The 12814-nt window shown below is 44.5% G+C and overlaps 1 protein-coding gene across 1 annotated transcript in view; it reads left to right on the forward strand.

Annotated features, from left to right (window-relative positions):
• PRKAA2 (protein kinase AMP-activated catalytic subunit alpha 2) overlaps positions 1 to 12678 on the forward strand; it is a 23719-nt gene extending 11041 nt beyond the window's left edge. The window contains exons 3-7 of the mRNA XM_017805294.1: positions 22 to 114; positions 2672 to 2896; positions 4206 to 4710; positions 6423 to 6549; positions 6787 to 12678. Coding sequence (XP_017660783.1) covers positions 22 to 114; positions 2672 to 2896; positions 4206 to 4710; positions 6423 to 6549; positions 6787 to 7025 — 1189 coding nt within the window. The 3' untranslated portion in view covers positions 7026 to 12678. The remainder of the gene's footprint in view (positions 1 to 21; positions 115 to 2671; positions 2897 to 4205; positions 4711 to 6422; positions 6550 to 6786) is intronic.
• The last annotated feature ends 136 nt before the right edge of the window (positions 12679 to 12814 follow it).

Below are 12814 nucleotides of genomic sequence, written 5' to 3' on the forward strand. Positions count from 1 at the left end.
GTATGTAATAAACATCTTGTTTTTAGGATTGTCCAACATGATGTCAGATGGCGAATTTCTACGCACCAGCTGTGGTTCCCCAAATTATGCAGCCCCTGAAGTAATCTCTGGCAGGTAGGACATTCCATTTCTAATCAGAGCCTATGTAAGCACATGGACTTCAAATTTGTTCTTGGCATTGAAAACAGCTTTGCAAATTTAGTAAAAGCAGCTGAGTCCTTCCAACCTGTGTTTTATGTTTGGTTGAATATACAGGCAAAGATCTGAAAGTTTTTTTGGTTGTTTTATTTCTCAATAACTGTAATAGCAAACCATGTTTTGCTAAAAGTGTTTACTTTGGAGGGATTATTAGTACCAGATGTTGACTGTTTGTATTAATTAAAGAGGGTGAAAATTACTCTTTGGATGCAGATACAGAGGTTCCAGATGGTAAGGCTTTTCCAGGCCACCCCCCTCCTCTCCTGCCCACCTGTGATATAAAACACAGTGTTAATGAGGAAAACCATTCATTAACAGAAGAACCAGGAAGATATTTAATCACTTCCCAACGCTGTTGAAACTCTTGCGTTGAAAATACTTGTCTTCTGGTTCCTTAAGCTAGGGTTTTGGTCCTGGCAGTAGGTTCAACCATTGGAGCTTTGTTTTGAACTGATGAATTGAATTGACAAACCTCCACTGTGGTTGCATCTCTCAGCGTGCAACATCTGTACAGCACATGGAGTGTTGAATGCACTCCACAAGGTTGAATTGGACATTTACATGTTGATTCAGAAATGTTACCTTCTGTATTTTATTGTCAGGAATAGAAATTACATAGAATGTACATATTTCCCTAATTCTCTCTGTAATAGCGTAGCAAGGATTGCAAATACAGATTTTCAAATTTTCAGTTCTCTGTGTGGTCCTTCAAACTGCCCATCTCATTGTTTGCCCCATATCTTTGAAGTGCCCTTTACATGAGCACTACTTTTCCTAATTTAGTGTTCTTTTTGCCTATAATCATAGCTTTTAAATACAACATTTTGTTCAGAGTGTGTTTGCTGTGATTATGGTTATTTTATCCCTGTTTACACCACTGCAAGTGTTGGCAGAATATCATAGGAATTAGACTAGCATCCAAAAACCTGTTGTGACTACAGCTTTATGTGTGAAATCAAGTAAATCCTCATTGTCAAGAGGGGGACAAAGCCAGAAACTCTCCTGGGATGCCAAAAAATATTAATAGTATTTCCATATCCTTTTAAATAAAGGCCAGACACCACGTTTTTCAGTTTGTGTAGGAGACAAGGCACACGGCAGATTAGCAAGAAGGATTTAGTCCCTGTGTGCAGAGCCTGATCATTGCATGGGTACAGGCAATACAGCTTAACAACAACAAAAGTAAGAAAGAAAACCAAAACCAAGCCTACATGTTGGACTTTTTCATTGGCTACAGCTGCATCATTCCCGCATTGGTCCTACTTACAGTGGGATCGGTATCAGGGATGCCCGAGTTTCACACTCCTGGTTGATGTGCCAAGATACCCTCTTCTCTGAGCTATAGCAGCATGTGAGAGCTGCATTTGGGTGGGAAAGGCATGATCCACTCTTCCTGCCTTGCTGGTGGGTGTGTGGGGCAGGGGGGAGCTGAGTCCTGGCTCCTGCTGCCTTTCCTTGTAGTGCACAAAACAGTGGAGCGTGACAGCTCAGGTTTCAGAGTCATTAAAGTGCATCTCATTTTGGTTTAAAAGTCCAAAAGACTGTTCATGCAGTGCAGTTATCAGCAAAAGAATCAGGCTTCTGATCTATGGGAATCAGGCATGGAGGCAGGACTGAGGGGGCATCTAGCTAATGGTCTGCCTTTCAAAATTACTTTACTGCTGTCCCTGGCTGGGAAGGTCTCACCCTTGGACAAGAAGACCTGCTGTTTTGGGGGTATTCAGAAAATGGTTGACCAGTGCTTTTACGTGATGGTTTGCTTATGATTGACCAATGACCAATGCTTTTACTACGCTGTTGTATCTTCAGTAATCCTTTTCAGGAGGAGCAGGTTTCATGAAGAGACTTCTGTATTTCTGTTTCAACTTCTGTATTTTGGTAGGGTTTCACAGCCCAGGGGTAAGCACTGCCTCTCAAAATCTCTGAAAAAGCATTAGTTGTAGCAAAAAGAGATAAGCAAATTGAACAAACAGCAGCAAATCCTGCATATTTGGGGTGTCCCTACTTGGTGATGCCAGGGAGCACATTAGCAGCTTGTCGGAAGCAGGAGCACTTGCATACCAGCACACAAACTTCCACCAAAAATAAACACTCAGAGACAGAGTATCTGCTGCTCTTTGATCTACCTTACTGAATGAACAGAAATTTCTGTCTGAGCCCTTGGAGCAAAGGAGCAAAGAGCCTGGCAGAGCTCTTAGAAATGTAGGGTTTGGCTTTTTGGAGAGGCAGGGGTGTACGTGGCTTTCCAGAGAAGTGTGGGCAGCCAATGCCAGCTCTGCCATGTAATTTCCCTGAGTAATTTTTGCTTAGGCAGGTTTGGTCGGGGGAAACCACGTGAGCAGCCCCAGGATGTGCTGCAGCTCTGTCCCTGGTGGAGCTGGCAGGGGGTCCCCAGCTCGCTCAGTGGGATCTGCACCCTAACTAAGGAGAGGATGGGAGGTAACAAGTTTCTCCTACCCTTGCCCTCGTGCAGGCTGTATGCTGGCCCAGAGGTGGACATCTGGAGCTGTGGTGTTATCCTCTACGCCCTTCTCTGTGGCACTCTGCCTTTCGACGACGAGCACGTCCCCACCCTCTTCAAGAAGATCCGGGGAGGTGTGTTTTACATCCCTGAATACCTCAACCGCTCCGTTGCCACTCTCCTCATGCACATGCTGCAGGTTGACCCCCTCAAGCGAGCAACTATCAAGGACATCAGGTCAGCTCAGGTGGGCTGGGGTGGGCTGGCTGCCTTTGGGGGGCTCCAGAGGCAGGGGATGGTGACTGTCCTGGGGGTCACCTGCTGGCACGTGGACCAGGTGGTTTACAGGAGTAGTCAGCTAATCCATATGGCTTTTGTCCCAAGTGATTCAAGGAGCAGTCCTGCACCCTTCTGTGATGCTGGAGACTTGGGTGCTGCTGGCTGGCAGTGGGTGATGAACAGAGTGATGAATTTATGTATATTTTATATACATATATATTTCTATATAAAATAGCCTCAAAAATCTCTTAATATCACTTAGCAAAACCAGCTATAGCATGGAATAATCCTAAGAACTTAATATCCACCAGCTGTTTTTCATTATTTTATTTCAAGACCACCTCCTTCTTAGGTAGTTCAGAATAAGAGGGTAATCATTGTACTTACTGTCTATCCAATAAAAAAAGGAGGAGAAGCACAAGAATTACTAACTTAATCTATAAATATTGGGTATAATTTAACGTGTAAGCGAATGGTTCATCTTTAAATACAGTATAGTTTTTTTTATCTAGTCAGTGAGCACAATGCATCACTGTGGAAATTCCAGGTAAAGGAAACAGTTGGGTTCTTAAGCAGATATTTTTGTCTGTAGAGATCATTAAAAGTTCATGGCTGCTAGTAGCACTTCAAAATTCTCACAGTCTGAGCCATTTTGGAAACATTTTGTAAAACTTGAGCCTGATATACATTTTATGAAATTTATAGTAATCATTACATTTAGCTGGTGTGCTAAGCTTAACATAAATGTTTCTAAGACTTTCAGGCGTTCTTAGGTTTTTAATGCATTTTCAATGGATGGCCTTAATTTTACCCTTCAAGTAAAACCATGTGAACTGCCCTTTTTTTATTTCTTAATGCCTTAAAAGTAGAGGATTTAATTGCATGTTAAAGCAGCAGCACATATGGTGAGATTACTGTTGATACATAGAACATACAGACAAGGCACTGCATGGCTTTTAGACACTTAATTATCATTGGCTTCACTGTAAATCGGTGGGAAATGGGTACCTGGATAGCTTTGATGCTCTGTATCTCTATCAGACCCATGGGAATCCAAAAGTGTGAGAATCTCAGAAGTGCAGAGGTCGTACTTCAGAGCCCAGTGAGCAGAGTGTCATTGCTGTTCCAGTACTGGGGGGACTGTGCAGGGCTGGGTTGAGCTCCCCAGTCAGCAGCTGAGGATAGGTCTTGGCTAGAGCCAGTGAGGGACTGGTGGCAGTGGTTGCTTCACACAGAGCTCATGGAGGCTCCTCTCTGTATTCCCCAGGGAACATGAGTGGTTTAAGGAGGAGCTGCCCAGTTACCTGTTTCCAGAGGACCCTTCTTACGATGCCACCGTCATCGATGACGACGCGGTTCGGGAAGTGTGTGAGAAGTTTGAGTGCACAGAGTCGGAGGTGATGAACAGCCTGTACAGCGGTGACCCTCAGGACCAGTTGGCAGTGGCTTATCACCTTGTCATCGACAACAGGAGGATCATGAACCAGGCCAGCGAGTTCTACCTTGCCTCCAGCCCCCCCACCGGCTCCTTCATGGACGACAGTGCCATGCACATCCCTCCTGGGGTGAAGCCGCACCCCGAGCGGATGCCGCCGTTGATAGCGGACAGCCCCAAGGCGCGGTGTCCTCTCGATGCCCTCAACACCACAAAGCCAAAACCCCTGACTGTCAAAAAGGCCAAGTGGCACCTGGGAATCCGCAGCCAGAGCAAACCCTATGACATTATGGCTGAGGTGTACCGGGCTATGAAACAGCTGGACTTCGAGTGGAAGGTAGGGAGTGCTGGTGCTCTGTGGTGCTTTTCATCATTTTCTCATGATCTGAATTGCTCAGGGAGGTTTATAAGTGTGGTTACAGCCTTACGTGTTTCCAAATAAATGCCCCCACCTTGCAATCATCCTGCTATTTCTTGTTAATAGAGACACAGTGAATTAAGGTGCCAACTGTGCTTCAGTGCTTGTGGTGTTTATTTAGGGCGTGAAATAAGAGTTTTCTTTCTGAGTGCTCTAAGCCTTTGGCTGGAAAGATGATTCTGCCTCGTTTAGCTGTGGGGATAAGAGGAGCTGTTCACATTTCTAATTTTAGTGGCTAATTCCTTGCAAGGTCATCTTGAGTGCTTCTGAGGAAAGGAACTCATTATTTCTGCCTGGTCCCCTCAGTCTGTGTGCTGAAGTGGCACAGCATTCATCTTCCTTAAAGATGCACAGATAAGGGGCGGGGGCCTTGGGGGCAGGATTTGTATCATTGACTGTGTCTTTTCCTCAATGGAGATGGAGTGGTGCTTGTGGACAGATGTGCTTTCGACCCTTACTGCCTCCTCAGTTTGGGGCTCAGCTTCTTGATTTAAGCCCAGATGTTTTAGTTGACAGTACTCGCTCTAGATATTTCTCCAGAGCTACACCTTTAGTCACAGTCTTTTTCAAAGTTGGAATAATAAACCCCTGAGTTAGCCCTGAATATCTGCTGCTGAGCCTGATTCCCTAAATCTTGGTGCAGCCCCTGAGGTGAGCTCTCCTGACTCGTGGGCCTTTCGCAGCAGCCTTGTGCGAGCATCAGGAGCAAGGTAAGGAGAATTTCAGCCCAGATCTTCATCACCAGAGGAATTGCCCTCCTCGCTCCAGGTCCCAAGCCTTGTACAGTGTGAATGTCACTGTGCTGCTTCTCTGTAGCCTCTTGTCTCCTCCTTATTTTTGATAATATTACATCTTTAAAGCCAAGTAGCTCCCAGAAGCCTGATTTCACTGCACCAGCCAGGAGATGGGCTGTTGCCAGGTCCACCAGCCAGACATTTGTTAGCTGCATGGTTACAGAGAGTGAACAAATCTCCTGTATTTCTGGTACAGCTGCACAAACTAAGTCAGCCCAATGTCTTCATGTGGGCAGTGGAGATTATTTCGTATGAGGAGGTTTCACAATAGTCTTTCCCAGCCTAAGAATAACTTCAGATGTGACTCTTCATCAGAATAGCTTTCCCATCCACGCAGTTGGTTCATAAATATAGTGCAGAGAAAAGATCTCATTGTAAATGAGATGCAGCAGATTGTGAGGTGGGAAGCAGCAAGGGAAAATACACAGCTTGAGGCTGATCCACAAACACTGGATTTAGCTGCGCTGATGGGAGAGGTCGCTCTGCCCAGCTTGCCCTGGTTTCATGGACACTGTCCTTGTACGTGGGTCCACAAGAGGACTTGGCTCATATGGCCATGGCTGGTGGTGAGGGAGGAGCAAACTTCAGTTTGGTGCCTGGCAGATGGGTCACAGCAGCTTTCTCTGCCAGCAGCTGGTGAATCAGAGCCCTAAAATAATTTTTAAAGATAGGAGGAAATAAGAAATGAAGCCATTTGCTTAATTTTGTCAGCACTGTTCTTCTTAGAAACTGTGTTTTTCCCAGAACGTGTCTTGCTTGTATTTAGAGAAAATAGGGAAAGAAATGTTCTTCTTGCTGTCTTGAATCTTACTCCTGAAAGCAGGTTTCCCATTGCAGGTGGTGAACGCCTACCACCTGAGGGTGCGCCGCAAGAACCCGGTGACGGGCAATTACGTGAAGATGAGCCTGCAGCTCTACCAGGTGGACAACCGCAGCTATCTCCTGGACTTCAAAAGCATCGATGGTAAGTAGGAAATGGTGCTGTGGGAGATGTGAAACACACAGAACGGCAAGGCTGGATGTTTAAAAACCACTCTCTGCATTTTGAAGTGCTTATGCAGCTGTTTCAAGTCAGCGAAAGCCCTTTTGATCCATTTGTCTCCACTACTGTTAGTAGTCCCTTACCAAACCTGCGATGCAGGTGCCAAATTAATTCCACTTCTTTTTCTTTTTTTTTTTCTTTTTTTTTTTGATTTTCCAGACGAAGTGACGGAGCAGAGGTCAGGCTCTTCCACACCACAGCGCTCCTGCTCTGCCGCCGGCTTGCACCGTCCAAGGCTGAGCATTGACGCCGCCGCATCCATCGAGTGCCAGTCCCTGATGGGCTCCCTGAGTGGCTCCTTCGTTGGCAGCATCCCCTCGGTGACCCCACGCCTGGGCAGCCACACCATGGACTTCTTCGAGATGTGTGCCAGCCTGATCATGGCCCTGGCTCGCTGATGGGTGCTGGCGAGGCACCAGTCCCTCCGCACACGGTATTGCACTGTGAGGATCTGGTCTGACTTGTCTGTCCCTTGTTTCTTTTGCTTTGTTGTTCCTCTTCTGCCCCCTCACCACTCCACAGCCTGTCTGAGCCAGGCCCAGACCCAAAACATGCTCCCCTCTAACAAGGCACTGAGGAAATTAAGATAACTTCATTTCACTCTTTATGCTTGGTGAAATGTATCCAATACCCCTTTTTTATCCCTAGTGAACCCAATGGAAAATGTTGGCGTGGCTGCAAAGTAGCAAATTATCACTGAGTTTTTGGAAGATGCCTCCCCCCCTGGTTCATCCTGGTTAGTGGAGCCATGGCCAAGCTTCCTGCAATGTAGACCGTGTTCAGGGAGGTCAGAGTTTCCATGTTGCTGTGTAGAGCAGGGGCATGATGGGCTGGGCCAGGTCAGAGGGATCAACCAGGAGCTACCTGAAATGGAGCTGAGGGATAATGAAGTAGCTCTGCAGGTTCACACCAGGGTGTAGCCTCTGGTAACACTTTTCTCCCAAAAGTAGCAGCTACTTAGACGTTTCCGCACTAGTGCAATATGACCTCCTTCCCCTCTTTTTCCCCCCCTGCCTTCTAAAGATGGGGAGGGAAAGTGGGATGTGCAAAGGTCCTGTTGCAAATGTGCCATGGGGAAGTCTCCATGTGTCAAGTCTTTGCAGAGGAGAGTCCCTAAGGTGCTTTGTTTCCTCTGAGAGCTCCGGACAGCACTGACCTGCTCACCACGTTCGGAGCTGAAGGCAGCTTGCCTTTTTTCCAGCTCTTAATCTCCATCCCTATCCAACCTCTTCACTCCCCCCTGCTGCACCACCATCTCCAGGGGCTGAATCCCAAGCAGGGTTCAGGTGAGCCACCAATGGAGGGCAGGATGCCAATCACTCACCCAGAAATCCAGAGCTTTGCCCACACTTCGCCCGAGGGTGGGATCATCACTGCCGGGCGAGAGCCGGCAGCATCGCATGGCTCCAAAGCATTTACCTCTCACCTTTCTGTAGGAAGCCTCTGCCTGCTGTCACCACCCTAAAATCACTGCCAAATCTGCCTTCCCGCCCTCCCCTGCTCACATCTTCGTGCTGCCAGAGACTTGCTTTTCATGCCGAAGGGCTCTCCTGTCCTGCTGCTGCCCACTGGACTGTGACCTTCGCCACTCCGCTGATAAGGCAGGGATATCCAAATCCAGAGTTTTACTGTTTCTTTACTACTGGCTATCTGAAGGATGGGATTTTTTTTTTTAAGACAAACTACTGGGATTTTTAAGGTTAAATTCTTGTTATTCAAGGGTAAACCCTAAAGCATGTGTGACTTCTTTGACTAAAAGAATTATTTTTTATTACACAGGCTTAATCTAATGGGCAGCATTGGCATCTGCTTGGCTTTGCTGTGGTATTTAATTCCATTTACTTGATTGCAAAGTAATTGTCTAATCAGTCAAGGAACAAATGCTGTATGAAAACTTTGCCAAAAAAATCCTGGGTGGAGGGTTTGGTTTTGGTGTTTGTTTGAGGGGTTTTTTTTATGTTCTGTTTTAAGAAACAAAGCAAAGGACTTTTGCTGGTCCCAGGTATACAGTCATTCAACTTGAAAAAAAATTAATCCATCTTTTTGATAGCTTCTTATGACCCGTTGAGGTTTTTTTCTAGGTTTTTTTGTACAGTTGCACTTTAATTTATACTTTCTTCAAGTTTCTATGAGAAGCAAGGAAGAGAACAACACATTAAGCCTTTTTTACTAATCATTTAAGGTAATCAAGACAAATATGGGATATTTTTGCCATCTACTGGCAGTTAAATGGACATTTTCAGCTTGAAGTCCCTTTTTTTTAAAAAAAAACACAAAATTGCCTTACTTTTGTTACAGATTGTGCTTGGATTCTCACTAACGTGACTTAAAGCTCCAGTTTTTCCAGAAGTCGCACAAAATAGAAAGCTTCCAAAAAAAAATAAATCAGTTTTGCTGTTGAGCTCTTGAACATTAAATCCAACCCAGCAGTGGGTGGATTATAAACCCACAGCAGAACAGTTTTGTTTTTAAAAGAAATACTGAAAATATTTGTAGTTCTCCTAGGTTTTGTAATGAGCCTTTTAGTATATTATGATTATTAAATAAATACTCAGGGGTGGAGGATGGCTTTGGTGCTGTGTCTGGTGGCTGTCAGATGATGTTTCTCCAGTGCTGTGGTGTGAGCAGGTCATACCTGGCAAGGATGGACAATCCAGACTCTGCATGCAAAAAAAAATACCCACCCCAGAGCCAAAGCTGAGCAGCACCCAGCCCTTTAACAGCTTTTGGATCACAGAATATTCTGAGTTGGAAGGGACCCACAAGGATCAATGCTGAGACAAGAGCAAACAGCCCTAAATGATTTTGGGTGCTGGAGATAAGCCCCTTTGGAAAGGAGCAGGAGAGGGCAGCTGAGCGGCCGTAGGGACAGACATTAATTTCCATCTGGGAAACAGTTATGAGTAAAATGTATTTGGAATGTAAAAGGCTTTTTAAATCTTCACTCCCAACTGAGCATCTTGCCAAATTGCTTGTCCTGGAAACACTTGTAGCTCCCTTGATAAGAGGCTGGTGTGTTAAAATCTGGAGTTCAGAAGCAGGTAGATGTACAGATGTCTTTTTTTTAAATTGACTCTTGTCCTCTGGGATTTTCTACCCAGCAGAACTAATAGTATTAAACAGCAGCAAATGCCCTTGGGAGGAAATATGTGCTTCCTGGAGGCAGGTGGGATTTCTAGGTGGTAGAATTAGCCCTTGTGGCACTTGGCATCTTCTTAGAGCCATGCAAACATTAACTCCTATGTGGATCTGCAAAACCAGTCCTGCCTGGAAGGCAGGAGGAGTTACTCAGTTTTACATGTGGAGAGACATAAAGAGATGAAGCAGCTTTCCTGCTCAGTGTCAGCAGAGGCAGTGGAGTGAGTAGGACTGATGGAAGTACCTCCTCAAAGAACACATCGGATTGAACTGTCCATTACAGCCTTACCCAAATCCGTGCTGCACTTTGAAATACTCCTGAGAACTTTCACTTTTTTTTTTTTATTATTTATTTTACCTTCAAATAAGGTTTTCTATTCCCCAGCTGCAAAGAAGCTGCTGACCTCCAGTTACATTTTCCAGAGGAAAAGTTTAACTTTTACACTGTTACACTGTGGTCAGCTCTTTTGAGTTATGCTGGTACATGCACAAGCATCGGGAAAAGCAGGGTAGATGTTATTTGAACTACAAAAACTTGAATTAATCCAAGTGCAATTCTTCAGAAGCCACTGGACAGCTGTGCTTTGCAAGCCACAAGCTCACTTTGCTTCAGCCTGAGAGGGAGAGAGACAAAATGCAAAGGATATAGAGTTCAGATAGGCTCCAGCAGTAACCTCCAGCTCCTGGATGAGTTAGTTCAGAAATAGCTTGTACTGTTCTTGTTGGAAAATATATATATGCATACACATAGATATATATACATATATGTGTATGCACAATATATATATATGTATAAAATGTAAGTTGCATCCCTGTCATTGGCCTCTCAGCTTTATTTACCCAGCAGAGTAGGTGTGTGCCCTGGACACCTGCCATCACACACACTAATCCCAGCATGCAAGAGGACCTGGAGAAAAGGGATGCTATTTTTACACCCTCTTTTAGGTAAAGCCCATGAGTAGCTTAGCTGACCCCATTGGACCCAACATGGCCTTGTCTGGGGACGGAAGGAGAGGTGGGATTGGGAGCCATGAGTATCCTGCCTTTCCACCCTCCCCAGCCAAAGCCCTGGTGCTAAAGGGGTTTGGGGTAGGTTTATTTTTGGGAGTTGGAGCTGAGCAGGTGAAGGCAGCAGGATATTTTTTTTCTCTTAACGGGTCAGAAATGCATCTTCAGCTGTGTGTCCAGTTTAAGCATTTCACAAGGTGTGTACAAGCACAGGGTTATATATATGGGCAGTATTGTAAAAAAATGAATCAGCTGGTTAGTATCTGTTGTATATACATTTTTTGTGTGATTATAATGGCATTCATATTGGAATAGATGAATTTCGAACAAAATAACCATTCTTGTCTACTCCTTTTCATTTTACTGCTCTTTACCATCAGTGTGCACCCCCTGTAGAAGGAAGAGAGATCTGTGTGCAGGACATGAAATCGTGCCTTCAACATACATTAGGACTGCTGGAAGTCGCAGCTTTCTTTCACGAGGTGCACAATTTACCCAGCTCATGCAGAGTCCCCCCGGTGAGACATGCAGGCCATGTTTCTAAATACTTGAAGTACCATTTGTTGTGCAATTATTTGGCTTCACCCTTTTATTAGCTGAGAGGAGAGAGGGAAGAAGAATCACACATCTGGATGAGCCAAACAAATCCCTGCTCCAGCTCCTACAGTGTTTTCCTAGAAGGTTTTAGGCTCTGGTTTTGTTCCAGGTATGTGATGTACCTCCTAGAGTAGCCTTTCTTAAGGTGTTAAATTGGTATGGGCTTTCCATTTAGTGCTTTCCTTTGGCTTCCTTAGCCCTTCCCTTATATATCCCTTTTCATCATTCACTTATAAAACAAGCAACAGCTTCTTGTAATTCTGAATTTCCAGTTTGCCTCCCGGCCATGGAGTTAATGATTCATCCAGAGATACCTCACTCCCATGCCCAAGAGATGAACTGGTTTTCAGAATTCCCACATTACACCTGTTGACGGAACAGTGACTTTTGCAGGGAGCACACCTGGTATTCGATGCACAGATCTTTGCTCGTTTTGATCATCAAAATAGGAGAACTGGACTGTAAATCAGAGCTCTACCTGCAAGCACGAGTACACTTTTGGTGTTACAAAAATCTGTTTCCAACAAAAGCCTTGAAGTTCCTGCTGAAGCTGCCTTAATTTAAAAATCACAGTTTATTTGTAGGATTCATCTCTGGTTGTTTTTTTTTTTTTTTACAGTTTGGAAAAGCTGTGAAGTAGATACTGTAGACATGGTAATATTTATTCTTGTTGCTGAAAGCATGTTTTGTATCATGTTATATTCACGTGTTTTGTACCTCAATGCATTTGTTTGGGTTGTTTTCTTTTAGAGCACAAAGCAAAACTGAATCCCAGGATAATCGTAGTGTGCGTGGCCCAGCTTTTGGGCAAACAAACTTCAGCTCTATGACAGAGATGAACCGTATTAGTCCACTGTAATTTTTTTATTCGTACTCTAAGGAGTATTTATGATTTATAATATTATGTATTTATGAATATTTTTGTTAAAATAATGAACTTTTAAAAGCTCTGAGTATAAGCATCCCTTCAATCATATCATTAACATGAAACTCAGAAAAAGAAACCCTTGAGCTCTATAATTACTCCATCCTTCTTGGTATTTTCTATTTTGTCAACTCAGAGACTGGAGAAGGTTTTGTTTTCAGATTCATGGCTTTAGTACTTTCTGGGGGTAGCTGTTGTGGAAGGGCCCAGAGCCTAGGTTCAGTTTTGTCCTTTGTGCATTAGATAATCACAATGAAGCCTTTTTCCTTCCATTTATGGTGTGGAAAGTGTTTCTCGGTGTACTGCACTGCATGTGATAGCTGTCTCCATGGTTGACATTTGCACTTTAATAAACTCAGAGATGAAAAGAGATAAAAGCAGCAAATCCTTAAAATTTGCTTATTTCACACTGCCTTTTTGTGGACTGGAGTTGGCTGTTAAGAGTTTCTCTCTGGAGATGCTTGCACATCCCAACTGTGGGATCATGGATGCCCTGAAGGCTTGGGGGGTGGTGCAAAG

The sequence above is a fragment of the Lepidothrix coronata genome, unplaced genomic scaffold, assembly GCF_001604755.1.
Source record: "Lepidothrix coronata isolate B3197 unplaced genomic scaffold, Lepidothrix_coronata-1.0 Scaffold12, whole genome shotgun sequence".
NCBI classification, from domain to species: domain Eukaryota; kingdom Metazoa; phylum Chordata; class Aves; order Passeriformes; family Pipridae; genus Lepidothrix; species Lepidothrix coronata.